The following is a 15,839-nucleotide window of genomic DNA, read 5'->3' as shown; positions in this document are numbered from 1 at the left end:
CTGCAATTACAAAGGGCTTATGAATGACCTACCCCTGCTCCTATCTCCTATTTCCTATATCACATTAAGAAGGATTTACTGAAATAGATAAGCTCCGCTAGATGGATAATTACTAATGGTAGATAATCAAGAAGTGGCTTTTGTTAGAATCATGTATTAATCCTAAAGTGAATAGCAAGATAAACCTTGTTTATTGTACACTTACCAGGGTACTTCTATAAGCATGATGGTGCTAGTTGAGTGTCTCTCAAAGTTATCACATCACAAATGTTATAGTCTTTGTGTGGTTCACTTAAAAAGAAGTGTTTTACAGTACAGCAGTGTAAACAATAAATTGTTACTTGGCAAACTAAACCCAGGTTTTCTTTAAGTTAATTGCAACAATAGTAACTTTACAGAGTTAAATTTCTATAAAATATTGAATCCAGACATATAATTCCATTATGCCAAGTCCCTTCAATTTAGCTCCATTTTGTGGAACAACCTATTCAGTTCCATCATATTTATTTTCTGCAAACCTATTTTAATAGTATTTGCACTGTGCACTCTTGTGGCAAAAATGGTACTGCAACTGGCAGCAGCAAGTGTGGCGTAAAAATGATTTTTAAGCTAAAATCTTTAGGTCTGCCCTATCTTAGTACAAACCAAAGTGTCTTGATTCTGAAGAAAACCTTGTTTCTTGTCAAGCCAGTTGTAAAATGAAAATCAGTCTTTTCTCCCAAGTCAGGAATAATTTTGCATTCTACTGCCAGCAATATTTCATTTATACCACACATTTAGTCATATCTTTTCTTAGTTTTATTTTTGACTTCATTAAATATTGTTGGTTTGCATTAAACAGATCCTCCTAACACTTGTTTCATAAACGGATTGTTTGGGGGTTAACTTTCTGTAAAATCTACAGGCTGGTTGTCTTGAGTTTTGTCACTTTTTGTTTGGGCCACTAAATGGAATATCTTACCAGAGCAGAACATTCCATTCATAGGGTGGGGGTAAAGGTAAAGAAAACTTCACACAGTGTCTGTTTAGAACCATACAGCATCTCTCATTAAAGAGTGCTGTTTCATCCAATTGAGAGAGGGCAACTTTTTTCAGTGTTGCTGTATGGCTCTTCGTTTCTTGAAACTTTATATTGTGTCGATGTCTGTTTGATTGTATGTCCATTTCCTCCTGATAACCTTCACCCCCACCAGATGCTGTCCCTTTTAAATAAAGTAGGTTTTAGATCTATCGAAGAACCTCACAGACACAATGGCCAAATTGCCTCTTCCGTGATGTATCGCTCTATGATTTTATACGATATTTCTTTAGTTTTTCAAATGAAGGAAGAGGAGTGACAGTCCTGGGATTCAAAAACTGTAAGTGCTGGAAAAACTCAGCAGGTCTGGCAGCATCTGTGGAGAGAGAAACAGAGTTAACGTTTCAGGTCAGTAACCTTTCATCAGAACTTCTGATGAAAAATCACTGACCTGAAACATTAACTCTGCTTCTCTCTCCACAGATGCTGCCAGACCTGCTGAGTTTTTCCAGCACTTTGTTTTTATTTCAGATTTCCAGCATCCACTGTATTTTGCTTTTATTATCGTCTTGGGATTCAACCCCAGCAGCCATCTAGTTATGTGGGAGTACTAGTTAAAAGCATCACCAGCCAGCTAATTAAGTGAACACTGAAAATTATCTTTACGTTCTTCATTGAAATCCTTATTCAATGTGATTTTTATTCTTGGAGTGCTACACATATAACCTAATGACTCCGATCTCCAGTGACTAAAAAAAATCTCTCATCTCCCTAAATCAATGCAGTGGGTATCACTTTCTTATCCTTTAGAACCCAGCTTTTAATTTTTTGTGAAGCAAAATCAAATTATCAATTTTAACTTCCTCTCAGCTGTATTCATTATTCATGGTGGTTTCATTATTTACCACCAGCAATGGCTCTGATCTCTTTGATCAGGCCAACAAGCCAGGTCTTGAAGTATTTTGAACAACCTGTCAATTCACTTTGCTGATCATCCCAGTAAATCAGCTATCTTCCTAGATCTTTTCCTCCTTTCTAATCCTAACTCTTACACTTTGCCTCTTCACTACTGAGCTTTTCTGATTTCTGTCTAAATGCCCAGAGACAAATTGCACACTGCAAACCAATCCGATCTTATTTGACACCATGTCAGCCAGATTGAAATGTCTTTGAGAATTCTGCTACATTTTCCAGTTGCTGCTTTCACTCTATGCTGCAATAACTGATATTCTAGTCTCCATTGTTCTTGTCGGCTGTCCCTCGATTCAAGGATGACACCTGCTTGGGGTGGTGAGTTTCTGCCATGGATCTTCAGGTGACTGAACTGGCCGATTCTTGACCTGCAGATCTTTGGGCATGTGGGGCAAGGCATTCCCACAAGGTAGTGGGATCCAGAGTGCAGGATTTGCTTCCTTTTCTTCTTTGCCACTGCTCTGCCTCATCATTAAGGCGTTTGGACTGGAAGCATGATGCAGCTTGATGGACAAGTTGTCACCATTTTGAACGATTGGTAGCAAGCTCCTGCAAGTCATTAATGTCAATGCTGCCGCGCTTCAAAGAGAGCTTCAGAGTCTCTTTAAAGCATTTTTTTTATCCTCCCCTGGAATGCTGACCATTTGTCTGGCAGCAAAGACCATGTCGGAGGTTGCTGTAGAAGGCCTAAGCCACACTTTAGGGAGGATCACTCTGGGAGGATTTCCTCAGCCACAGGAAGTACGTGATTCAGGAGAATGCATGTCAGGATTTTCCCTGCGATGGATAAAAGGGAAATACCTCAATAGTTTCCACTGCATGATTTAACTCCCTTCTTGAAGATAGTTGCAATTGTCGCATTCCTGAAGTTAGGGCGGAGTTCTTTTTCCTCCCAAATCTATGGGATGAGTAAATGGAGTCTTGATGTGAGCAAAAGGCCACCAGCTTTGAAGAGCTCTGCTGGAATACCATCGAGCCTGCAGGCTTTGTTTTCCATTCATTTGATTGCTTGTTGTACCTCTGCCATCGATGGTGGTTCAGCCATGGATTCTACTACAGGGTGCTGAGGGATAACCTGGAGAGAATCAACTGTGGATTCATGGTTGAGGAGTTGTTGAAAATGTTCTTTACAGCGTTGAAGGATGGCATTATCATTCTTAAGAGAGAGACATCATCCTGTGAGTGAAGGGGATTTTTGCAATTTGACCTTAGTCTATAGATGGCCGTGGTGGTTTCAGAAAAGCTTTGCATGTCATGATGGTCAACATATTGTTGGATCTCTTGAGTTTTCTCTTCCCACCTCTTGTCCTTTATCTTCTGGATTTGTCTTTGGTGTCAACCTTGAGCTGTTGGAATGCTGCCTCCTTGATTTGCAACCTTGGCAATTCTGCCAGGCAATGAAGGCTGCTCATTTTTGTTCAAGGGTATCCCATATTTCAGCATCATTTGCGTTGAACCAGTCCTGGTGATGACGATGCTCGAAACCAATGGTCTGGACACAGGAGTCTAGTACAGCTGAGTTTATTTGTTCCCACTGTTCTGAAATTGAGTAGGATCTGATCTGGTACTACATCTTGGTCAGTCTTGCCTGTCTTTCTGTTTCTTGTTTTAAAAAACCTGACAATCGCACCTGGCATTGTGAGCCAGCTTTCTGTGTGCTCTTATCTTCTGTAAATGCAATATTAGAGCTCCTAAATTTAAATTTATTGAAAATTGGTGCCAGTTGTTGTCTTCCCCCTCCAGCTGTCATTGCTAAAGCGCTCTCTCAAATTCTGGTACTATTCAATTCTAGTTCTTCTCTGTCCACATGGCGCCCTTGCATCTGTTCTAAAGAGCTCATTTTTTTTCTCTTCCAACTGAATTTCAATGTGAAGAATCTCCATTGCACCATTCTATTGTACGATTATGATCAGAATCAAATTTTATTCCCTCTAGATGTGGTTTCCAAAAGACCTGTTGCTGTGGTAGTATTCCTTCTCATTATATTCAAAACATATGTACCCCTGAATTTACTCTTGATCGATGCTGTCTGTTCAGTCTCCTATACTTCTAGTGGACCTTTCCTCTTTCTAGGAGATTTTTTTTTAATAATTACTTTTATCCCTAAGAATCCTTCTAATTCCTTATTGCTCTTATACTGGTATTTTCTAAAGTTATGGCAGCTACTGTTAATTTTAAAGTTGTCCATCACAACAAAAATTTTGACTAAACCATGATTGCCAGTATGGTTCTCAGCATGGCTGCTGCATCGATCTTTTTGCCTCTAGTGCCTGTCACTGCATAGGCACCTTCAAGTAGTGAATACAGTCTGGCACTTTGAAATTCCAAACATGCTGCCATTGTATGGCCTCCCACTAAAACTATGTTTGTGGCTATTTAGCTTCCTCTCAAATTACTTTCTCTGTGCAATAGTCAGAGAGTAATCATCAGGTGGATTTTCTGTTAACTCAAAAGCTTCCTAGAGCTCAGACCTCTCTCCTAAACTGTTCTTCCTTTGTGCAAATGACCTTTACTTAACCAGCCATCATTCTTTTGCTGCTGATGTAGTTCTACATCCATCATTTTTTCATGCGTGCCTCAGGGACCATAATTTTCAACCCTCTCAGTAATGTAACTGTAACACTACAACTTGATCTCCATGCCCTTCAGTGTGGCAATAAAATCCCATATCTTTTAATTTCTCAAAGGCAGTTTCTTTGTCACTCTCAGGAGTCTAAATGATAGCTACACTTTCTTGTCTTTGGCTCCAACTTTACTTTATCTGTCTCACTATCACCTCTGTCCTCAAATGAAACTCCCTCAACTTTTCCCTAAAGATGCAACTGAGAAACTTGGTTTCCTCGTAAGCTAACATGTTATCCTTTCAACAACTATTAATTCTATCTAAAGCCAAAACCCATCCAAAACTAGGCCTGCTGCTCACGATCTGGAAAGACTTTTCTACCATCTCTCATAGAAATAGGTAGATACAAGAAAATGTTTGTATTCTGATAGGCAATCTATCACTCACATTTAGTTTCCAACCTCCTATTGCAATCTTTTTCTTTAGGTTATCAATACTGGTCAATGCTTTTCTGAACATTCCTCTCTTGTTGCTTGTACACTTGAAATCCACCACCCTATAAACTCTTTCTCCTGTTTATATCCTAAGTGGGTTAAAATTAAGGCTGTTCACACACCTTCCTACTTTTAACAGAGTCTATCCCAGGCACTTTCTACCTGACACTGTTTTATCTTCCTCCAGCAATCTTCAGGCTTGTGATCACTATTTCCTAATGTACCTCAAATATATAGTGGGGAAAAAAAGTGAGTCTGATTGTTATGAAATGGATTTATTTTCTTTTTGTTTACCGCAGCACCCTGATGCAGATGGTCTCTATGTGGAAAAGGTGGATGTTGGGGAAGCACAGCCACGGACAGTTGTCAGTGGGTTAGTGCAGTACGTTTCTGTTGAGGAGCTCCAGAATCGTGATGTCATAGTGTTATGTAATATGAAGCCACAAAAGATGCGAGGAATCGAATCTCAAGCCATGTTGCTTTGTGCATCCATGTGAGTAGATAGAATAGTAATTAAGAGTCCTGGAGTCTATTAAAACATGGTTTGATCACTGCACTATAAATTTTTGATAAAGGACCAACTTTTAAATAAAAAGTTAAAGGCAACTAGCATCAGAAATGTTAATGTTGGGCCAACATTTTATATTTCTCCAGTTGTGTTTTTTAATATTTTTTTAAATATATTTTAAGATACAGCACTGAAACAGGCCCTTCAGCCCACCGAGTCTGTGCTGACCATCAACCACCCATTTATACTAATCCCACACTAATCCCATATTCCTACCACATCCCCACCTGTCCCTATATTCCCCTACCACCTACCTATACGAGGGGCAATTTATAATGGCCAATTTACCTATCAACCTGCAAGTCTTTGGCTGTGGGAGGAAACCGGAGCACCCGGCGAAAACCCACGCAGACACAGGGAGAACTTGCAAACTCCACACAGGCAGTACCCAGAATTGAACCCAGGTCGCTGGAGCTGTGAGGCTGCGGTGCTAACCACTGTGCCACTGTGTAAATTAGATGTTCAGAACACTATTATAAACAAATTCAGATAATCCACTTATGGGCGTGATCCTGTATAAAAATAACTCCATTTTATCTATGCAATCTTTTCATATATCTTATGTTCCCTTTTTATTTATGATCACTTTCTTATTAGACAATAATTTTCAGATCTGGAGCATTACTGGTTGTCTTAATCAAAATGAAGGCACTATAAATTAATTCCAAAAGAGATGTACCAATTTGTCCACATCTTTGTTCAGATAAATAATGAAATTGAACAGATCCAGTGATGATATCAGTTCCATAAGTGGAATGTTAATACATTAATTTGTTCATATTATGCATCTCGTAATACAGTAAAGCATTTTGGCTTGTATTACTTTGAGCTGAGATAGGCATGTTTCGTTATTCTTTTGCCTATCAATCTTTGAAATTAAATAGTATTGTGACAGTATAATGCTAACACAACTTTATTATTGCAGATGGTGTATAACCAGTATCTCTGCTTTATTGCCATATTCAGTACAGTAAGCTTTAAGCTTGGGCAGGGAGTACTTTATTTTTTAGCTTAATGTGAGCATTTGCTAACATTGTCACTATTTTTGCTTTTGACTGTTCTGCATGCAATACCTCAGCTTCTTCGAAGTTCTTCTATAGATGTTTGACCTTTTTTTTAATGTGAAGTGTTAGATAGAATTCTATTTTCCATAGGGTTATCTCTGACACTGCTGGATTTCCTTCTCCTTCCAGCTTTCTAAATTGCTCTCTAGGCTGTTGAGTCACTGAGATCTCCAGCTCCCATGTATAAAGATATCAGGCCTTCCGTTACCTTTGTCAAAGACAGAACCTGCTTGAAGATCAATCTATTGTACCAAATTCATCACTTGGTGATGAAGAGTAATAGAATAGGCATTCAGATAGTATAGTTTTTCATTGTAGGATTTATTTACCTGCTAGGTATTTGCCAACTTCATCTTGATGGAAGCAAAGCACAAAAGGACTTAAAATGTTTTCCTCACTTTCAGGTTACTATTTGTCATAACTATTGATAACTTGAAGTTAAGGAATGGAGCTTTAGTCTCCTTACTGACTGTGAATGACCTCATTTGAATATAAAATTCCTGAAATAAGCATTTGCTTAGTGCTTTTCCCGATGCTGGGCCTCACTTTTTCCTCTGAGATGAAGGGAACAGTACTAACACACACACTAGGGGTACAAATCCAAATCTTCTTTGGCTAATTTATTTATGTTCACTTTTTTTTATTTGTGCATTTACTTCTGGAACCTTGTGACTGCGTTAGCATTTTTAAGGTCATTATATTTATCAAAACATTCTGCAACCTTTGTCATTTTGGAAGTTCCAGTTCTGTCTTGAACAAATTGCATTTGAGCCAAGATGTTTCAACTGGAAATTGATTTTGGAATACTTTGTACTTTGAAGCTGATGCATATTTCATAGCATTGCAGCTTTGATGTAATATATAGACCAGTAAATTTAATCAGTTTCTGACTGGGAACACTGACATGTTTCCTATAGCCTGCATTTGGCATCATCTATTTAGGCAGCATCTTCAAATATAAAAGTAGAAAAATGCCCCAACGGATAGAAGTGCAAAAAAAAAAACAAATCTCAGGTATGTTTACACTAGGACCAGCCAGATGGACTATAGTGACCTTTACCGGTTCTGTACTTTCCTATGTTATATATCCTGGAGTTGTTAAAAGTGCCTGACCAGCTAGCTCTGTCATCTTTAGGGCTTCTAGCTGGAACTCAGTTCAGGCATTCTTTCTCTTTGCTGGATCTCACTTTTTCCTGTGAAGTGAAAGGAACAGTATTAAATCTTGCCTTAGGGATACAAATGCATAAATGGCAGCTCTGCTGTACCTCACCAAATAACCATTCTTCATTTATGATTCTGAACAGCAACTTGGCAGCATCTGATCCCAGCCTGGCTCTTCATGGTCCTGGTGTTTGCATATCCACTTTCAGCAGAATTTGCTGGGTAGCCACATGAGCAAGAAACGCAGCTGATGTTTTTCTCCTCACAGCTCAGGGAAGCTGAAGCTAATTGTAGTGGCCCCTACTGCTGTTACAGGTAGAAATCAAAAAACCCAGAAGCTTTTTAGTGTGTATGCCTCGGTGCATTTACCCTCTGAACCTGCCCCAGCCTGAGCACCGATCGGAAGGACTGCTCCCAAAGTGCATCCTACCTGACCTGTGTCTGTTTGTACTTGTGGGTTCAGGTCATTGAAATTGGTCTGACATATCTCAAAAGTGTACATTAATGATTTAGACGTGAATATAGGAGGTATGATAAGTAAGTTCGCAGATGACACGAAAATTGGTGGTGGTGTAAATAGTGAGAAGGAAAGCCTTAGATTACAGGACGATATAGATGGGCTGGTAAGATGGGCGAAGCTGTGGCAAATGGAATTTAATCCTGAGGTGTGAGGTGATGCGTTTTGGGAGGACTTAGAAGGCAAGGGAATATACAGTGGATGTAGGACCCTAGGAAGTACAGAAGGTCAGAGGGACCTTGGTGAACTTGTCCACAGATCACTGAAGGCAGCAGCACAGGTAGATAAGGTGGTTAGGAAGGCATATGGGATACTTGCCTTTATTAGCCGAGGCATAGAATATAAGAGCAGCGAGGTTATGATGGAACTGCATAAAACGCTAGTTAGGCCACGGCTGGAGTACTGTGTACAGATCTGCGCACCACACTATAGGAAGGATGTGATTGCACTGGAGAGGGTGCAGAGGAGATTCACCAGGATGTTGCCTGGGCTGGAGCATTTCAGCTATGAAGAGAGACTGAAAAGGCTAGGGTTGTTTTCCTTGGAACAGAAGGGGGGACAAGATTGAGGTATGCAGAATTATGAGGGGCATTGATAGGTTAGATAGAAAGAGACTTTTTCCCTTTGCGGAGGTGTTAATAACCAGGGGGCATAGATGGCAGGATCCCCAAAGACACATTGTACAGCGAGCTCGCCACTGGTATCAGACCCACCGGCCGTCCATGTCTCCGCTTTAAAGACGTCTGCAAACGCGACATGAAATCCTGTGACATTGATCACAAGTCGTGGGAGTCAGTTGCCAGCGTTCGCCAGAACTGGCGGGCAGCCATAAAGACGGGGCTAAAATGTGGCGAGTCGAAGAGACTTAGTAGTTGGCAGGAAAAAAGACAGAGGCGAAAGGGGAGAGCCAACTGTGCAACAGCCCCAACAAACCAATTTCTCTGCAGCACCTGTGGAAACGCTTGTCACTTTAGAATTGGCCTTTATAGCCACTCCAGGCGCTGCTTCACAAACCACTGACCACCTCCAGGCGCGTATCCATTGTCTCTCGAGATAAGGAGGCCAAAGAAGATAGATTTAAGGTAAGGGACAGGAGGTTTAGAGGGGATTTGAGGAAAAAAATTTTCACCCAGAGGTGGTTGGAATCTGGAATACACTGCCTGAAGAGGTGGTAGAGGCAGGAACCCTCACAACATTTAAGAAGTATTTAGATGAGCACTTGAAACGCCATTGCATACAAGGCGACAGGCCAAGTGCTGGAAAATGGGACTAAAATGATTAGGTGCTTGTTGGCTAGCACGGACACGATGGGCTGAAGGGCCTGTTTCTGTGCTGTATAACTCTGACTCTAAAAGCAGATCTGACCCTTAGTAAATGCTTCTTCTCGATCCCCTCCAAATGAGTGCCCAACCACCATCCCAAGAAGAAAAATGAGTTGAAAGCTGCAATTAGACCTGCCTCATTACAGTATATTTTACATACTTGCACCTGCTGCAGGTGCAAGTACTCCACTCCCTTCACCTCTCAGGGGACACCCAAGAAATCCCTGGGAACTGTAAAGGCAGTGAAGCCCTGACATCATGGGTCTCCACCCTTTTTTCTTCTAATTTACACCTGAAAATTGAGCATTCCCCACAGCAGAAGAAAATCTACCCCTAAATATTAAATTAACTGCAAGAACAATTACTATTTATTGTGGCACTAAAATTGGTCTGTGTCCTTGGCAGTGTAGAGGGAATAGATTAGTCAGGGCTGCACTCCCGAATGCTGTCCATTATACCAACTGAGAAATGGCTGTCATTGTCGAATGTTAAAATAGGACTCAGCTGTGATAATCTCCATTATCAAACAACCTGCTGATGTTATTCAGGTTCTTAGCTAAAGAATATTCATTTGGATGAGATACCAGAGCTGTGCCAGTAGACTAAACATGAACCAGCATCTGCAGGAGAGAGCAAGGGTATGCTTATAGCGCAATATCTGTAGCTTTATTGTTTTCATCTGTGCCTCTACAATGGACAGTGTACATTAATTGAACTCTGTAGTTTTATGGTGTTTAGTTGAAACTTGCATTTTCTTACTTTGTAAAATATTTCATTACAATTGTTGCCATCAGTGTGAACTAATTAGAAATGTTGCAGATGTGTGACAAAGTTGCACAATAGGAATGAATGAAAATGGCACTTTTCCAACAAACTGTAACCTTGACAATAAGGTGGTGAAATAATGTTTAAAACTAATTAGGATGATGGTAAATGTGAAAAATATGAGAGAATGAGCAGTGGGACGGCACAGTGGCGCAGTGGTTAGCACCGCAGCTTCGCAGCTCCAGCGACCCGGGTTCAGTTCTGGGTACTGTCTGCGGAGTTTGCAAGTTCTCCCTGTGACTGTGTGGGTTTCTGCTGGGTACTCCGGTTTCCTCCCATAGGCAAAGACTTGCAGGTTGATAGGTAAATTGGCCATTGTAAATTGCCCCTAGTGTAGATAGGTGGTAGGAGAATTGAGGGAAGGTGGGGATCTGGTAGGGAATATGGGATTAAATGTAGGATTAGTATCAATGGGTGGTTGTTGGTTGGCACAGACTCGGTGGGCCGAAGGGCCTGTTTCAGTGCTGTATCTTTCTAAGAGTAAATGGTTCAAACCCAGATCTTTACATGAACATTGATGTTCAGTCAAGTTTTTGCTCCTTGTAATTACAGAGAAAAAGAAAAGCGTCAAGTGGAACCATTAAATCCTCCAGAAGGTTCTGCCGCAGGAGAGCGTGTGTTTGTAGTAGGATTTGAAAATGGTACAGCAGATGATGAACTGAAACCAAAGAAGAAAGTATTTGAAAAATTACAGGTAATATTTAAAACAGGAAACTATTGAAGGATTTATTGAAGAGAGAAAAAAGCATACTCTTGCAGCAAATTGTTTGCACATGATATCTCTTTGCAGCTGTGAGTAATAAGCTTTCTTTTGGGATTTATGAGAATTTGAGAAATGCGTTTGAGGTTATCATTACAAGATGTAGACCAAATGTGTGAGTAAAGAAATTCAACAAAAATTGAAACTGACAACACAAATACCAAAGTACATGTATTTGACTAGAAAGGAGTGCAGTGAACAGCTTGAGGGTTTATGGTGATTGGAAAGGTGTTACCAAGGAATAACTTCATTAGCTAGGAAGGCTTATTTTGTGCTCCAGGTGGCAGTGATTTTTTTGCATTTTTACTCCTAGTGCTACAGATTTGGTACAGATCAGTGATCCTATTCACTTCCTCGGCGGGGCATCTTTAGTTGGTAGGGTGTGCATCCATTGTGAAGGGGATTTCTGTGCATCAAAACTGTTCGTACTCCTTTTACTTAGGAGAGTGGATCTTCAGATCTGTTGGGGTCCAACTGTATCCATATTTTAAAGGTGCAAGGACAATGGCAGGACAGTTTTCTAACACACCATTCCAGCATCATAACTAATTAGTTCCTTCCATGATATTTTTAGGCTACTGTCATAACATTGTAAGGAGAAAAAGCTTTGAACGGTTACAGTTCAGATACATCACCTGCAGAATGAACTGGTCTACTTCACATGCAGAATTTACCACTGACAATAAATATAGCCCATACAGAGGCAAATTGAAATGGGACATTGCTCCATAGTCTCCTTCTGTGCTGTAAACCTCTGTGTAGCCCATGTTATTTGTTTGTTCTGTTAATGCGATCCAAAACTAATCCCACTGCCCCATTCTCTCTCCCTCAGCCAGTTCCTTCCTCTGCTTTAAATATTTATCCAATTTTCCCTTAAAATAAGCAATAGTCTCTGCCTTAGTGATTCACGCATTTCAATACTTGTATTAAATGATGTACAAAAATAATTTCCTGAGATTAAAACTTATTTTATTTCCAGGTTGATTTCAAGATCTCAGATGACTGTACAGCCCAGTGGCAGCAGAAGAATTTTATGACCAAACTTGGCGCCATTACATGTAAATCACTGAAAGGAGGAAATATAAGTTAGTGAACAAGGACTATATAGTTCTACATGGAAATACAAGGCTTGTTTTTCTTCTAACTTCAGTTCCATGCTTTATACAATTGGGATGTCATTACGTTGTAATCTGTCAATGAGTTAAACACAAGATAAGTCAGCTTCTGCCAGCGATAGCATAAAACAATGCAATATGAAGAAACTGGGTGCGGGTTCTTGGAAAAATCAGACCTTCATGAATAATAGTATTCTGAGCTAAATATACCAATTATGTGTGTGTTATGATACATTTATTTCTGTTGTGGCATCCCAGTAAGATTTCTGGGATAATTGTGGGCATTTTACCTTGACATCTGTCTTGCACTGTAGTAGGGAAATTTAATATTGTGATAACCAGACTCTTGAGTGACTGGATATTATAGAGTCGCTGTAATCACAAAGCAGCATTTTGTGTTGCAGCACTATCGGGTAACCTTGTTGAAGTATAGTACTTCTGTTTGTGAAAGGCCAAGGGAAAAAAACAATTAACATTCTTTAATAGTTCCCCCAAATTCCCATCCGAATAAACCAGAACATTATCAATTTTTCCAGTTTCTTTGCTGGCTTAATAGTATACCCCAACTGAAGCAGAGTGTGGACAGTCTATTTATCAATGTGTACAATTGCAAATTGGTTTCACTCAAAAAGATAATGAATAATTATACGCAGTCAACCTCAGAATTGTACTTCGATGATTTTAATCTGTTACTGCTACATATGAAATATTCTTTCCAAATTTAACATGCAATTAAACCATCTTAAACTAGATTTTATTGTCTGTCCATAGACATTTGCAGCATCCTGATTAGGTTGTACTTTTTGGCACAGGAAACTCCAGCACCCGAACATGTGCATAGGTGGTAAATTTCATTCATTGAGGCATTGGATCAGAGATTTCTCTCGCCACCACCTTGTAGTTGCTGCTTTGTATAAGTTTACCCCTACTCCTTACTTTGTGAATGGCTTGGGACATCTCTTTATGTTAAAAGCCGATTATATTGTTGTAAGTTATATCATGTTTGTTGTAATTTAGATGGTCTGAACATGATCAGTCATTCTAAACAACTACAATTACTGTGCATTCTACAGGTGATTTAAAATAATATTGACAAGTTTAACTGAAATTGCGCTTTTAAAATAGTGAATTGGTTGGAGACCAATACAATCCAAATGGCATCCACCTCTAAGCCACATTGCTCCCAGAATTGGCCAAGAAATTGGAATGTATATGCCCTCTGACATAGACACTATAATCAGAATGTTCAATGACACCATCAACTAAATATATAAATGTAAATTCTTGAAAATTCAAATAAATAATAAGTAATTCTGCCAAGAAACAGGTGAGCACACTGGATGCAGCAAAGGCTACGGGTGCAGTGCTGATGACTTGTGCTCTGGTCGCACCGCTAGCCAATTAAACACAGGCATCTACCCGACAAAGTGGAAAATTGCCCAGATATGTCCTGCCCACAAAAAGCATTCAATTGCCATCCCAACAGCCTATACTTAATCATCAGCAGAATGATGGAAAAGTTGTTGACACTGTTATCAAGTGACATTTATTCACCAATAATCTGCTCATAGATGCTCAGATTGGGATCCACCAGGACCACTCAGCTCCAGGTCTCATTGCAGCCTGGGACCAAACATGGATAAAAGAGCTGCATTTGCAGAGATGAGGTGAGCGTGCCCTTGACATCAAGGCAGCATTTGATGGGGTCTGACATCAAGGAGGCCTCATAAAATTGAAGTCATTGGGATTCGGTGGGGGAGCTCCCCACTGGCTAGAATCATATACAAAGGAAGATAGTTGTAGTTGGAAACCAGTCATCCCAGCCCCAGGACGCTGCTGCATGAGGTCCTCAGGGCAGTATCCTAGGCCCAAACATCTTCCGCCACATCTTCAATGATCTCTCCATCATAAGGTCAGAAGTGGGGATGTTCACTAATGATTGCACAGTGTTCAGTTCCACGTGGTTTCCATTTTTAAAAACTATGAAATTGTAATTGGTTTTCCAACATTAAGAAAATTCAGTTGCAGAAGTGGTGTAAATGATGTGTTTTCAATTGAAAAAGGCTAATGTATTTTTATTGAAGTGTTTTTTTTAAAAGTATTTCATCACTAATTAAGATTATTGTCAAGCTCCAACAATTACTATTTTGGCTGTAACTTGGAATCATGCAACACAGAAGGAGGCCATTCGGCCCATTGTACCTGCACTAGCTCCTTGAAAGGGCTATCCAATTAATTCCAGTCCTCTGTTCTTTCCTCATCGTCCTGCAAATTGTTCCTCGAGTAAGTTTTGCCAGAAAGCATCCTTTCTGGGGTTAGATTAACTGGACTGGTATATCAAGCACTTTGGCACTCGATTCTGTCACTAAAATCCCATAAAGCTGGCCACACGAGGACTTCAAGAAGCTCAGATTTCCAGCATTTCTAAGCTTTGGAAGGCAGATTGGTTACTTCCAGACCATTGTTAACTGTTGGTTTATGATGGAACCAAACTTTCTCCTAATTGTCCAGAGAATGGAATAAGGGTATGATGCGAAACATTTTCCGTGTCTTTGAAGCAATTATTTAGGAACAATGTATTTATTGCAGGTTGGATTGTATGTTTAACTCCAGGAATTATCAGGTTGGTTCTTTTCAGAAAAACAGAGAATCCCAAAGCTCCAGTTATAACTCAGTATTGCCTGTTGTGTTGCTTAGTCGTACAGTCGCCAGAGAAGTGATGAGTTAATTAGTCTCTGCTGTGCATCAGAATCTTGACAAACAAGGGAGTCAAAGGGTATCTAGGGTAGGCAGGAAAGTGGAGTTGTGTCCACAAACTGATCAGCCATGTTTTTTAGAATGGCGGAGCAGGCTCGAGGGGCCAAATAGACTACTCCTGCTCCTAGTTCGTACGTATGTTGTACTAGGGTATGTCAGCTAGAATTGGTCTCCGTATCTTCAGGTTTGGAAGGGGAGACAGAAAACTCAGGCAGAGTTCTTGCTGCTGATTGCTGGCCAGAGACAAGTGTGAGTGCACATAAAATGGATACTGGGTGAGGACAGGGGGTCAGGCTTTTTTTTTGTAATAGCTTCCAGATCTCGTCAACTACCCAGGCTAGCATAAGAAAAAAACCCTTTGAGTAGGATGTATGTAGCTAATAGCTGTGGAACTAGATCCTGTATCCGTCTCCTTTCAGAGTGGGGGAGTGTGAAAGTAGCGAAAAACAGGCATCCAGTGCTGTTTTAAAGAATACATTAAAGGCCGATAGCACACTGTTAAAGTGTGATGTTCATGATTTCTTTTGTGCTATGGTTTTGTGCACAAATCAGAGAGAATGCACACAAAGAATTGAGAATGAAAATAAAACAAGTAGAGGTGGGGCATTCCTTGAAGTGTAAACTCGACTGCACTTAAATGGAAATTATTAATGTTGAGGGAAATATATAATTGGACGTACCCTTCAGCTTATGCACATTTGAA

General features: G+C 40.1%; 1 protein-coding gene across 2 annotated transcripts in view; it reads left to right on the top strand.

Moving 5' to 3' along the window:
• yars1 (tyrosyl-tRNA synthetase 1) overlaps window positions 1–14,409 on the top strand; it is a 34,496-nt gene extending 20,087 nt beyond the window's left edge. For both annotated transcript variants that reach the window (XM_068011368.1, XM_068011367.1), the window contains exons 12-14: window positions 5,347–5,540; window positions 11,057–11,198; window positions 12,244–14,409. In XM_068011368.1, the coding sequence (XP_067867469.1) occupies window positions 5,347–5,540; window positions 11,057–11,198; window positions 12,244–12,354 (447 nt within the window). In that variant the 3' untranslated portion in view covers window positions 12,355–14,409. The remainder of the gene's footprint in view (window positions 1–5,346; window positions 5,541–11,056; window positions 11,199–12,243) is intronic.
• The last annotated feature ends 1,430 nt before the right edge of the window (window positions 14,410–15,839 follow it).

This window comes from Heterodontus francisci, chromosome 31 (assembly GCF_036365525.1).
Source record: "Heterodontus francisci isolate sHetFra1 chromosome 31, sHetFra1.hap1, whole genome shotgun sequence".
NCBI classification, from domain to species: domain Eukaryota; kingdom Metazoa; phylum Chordata; class Chondrichthyes; order Heterodontiformes; family Heterodontidae; genus Heterodontus; species Heterodontus francisci.
The sequence above is the reverse complement of the archived record's forward strand: the minus strand, read 5'-3'. Positions and strand labels throughout refer to the sequence as shown.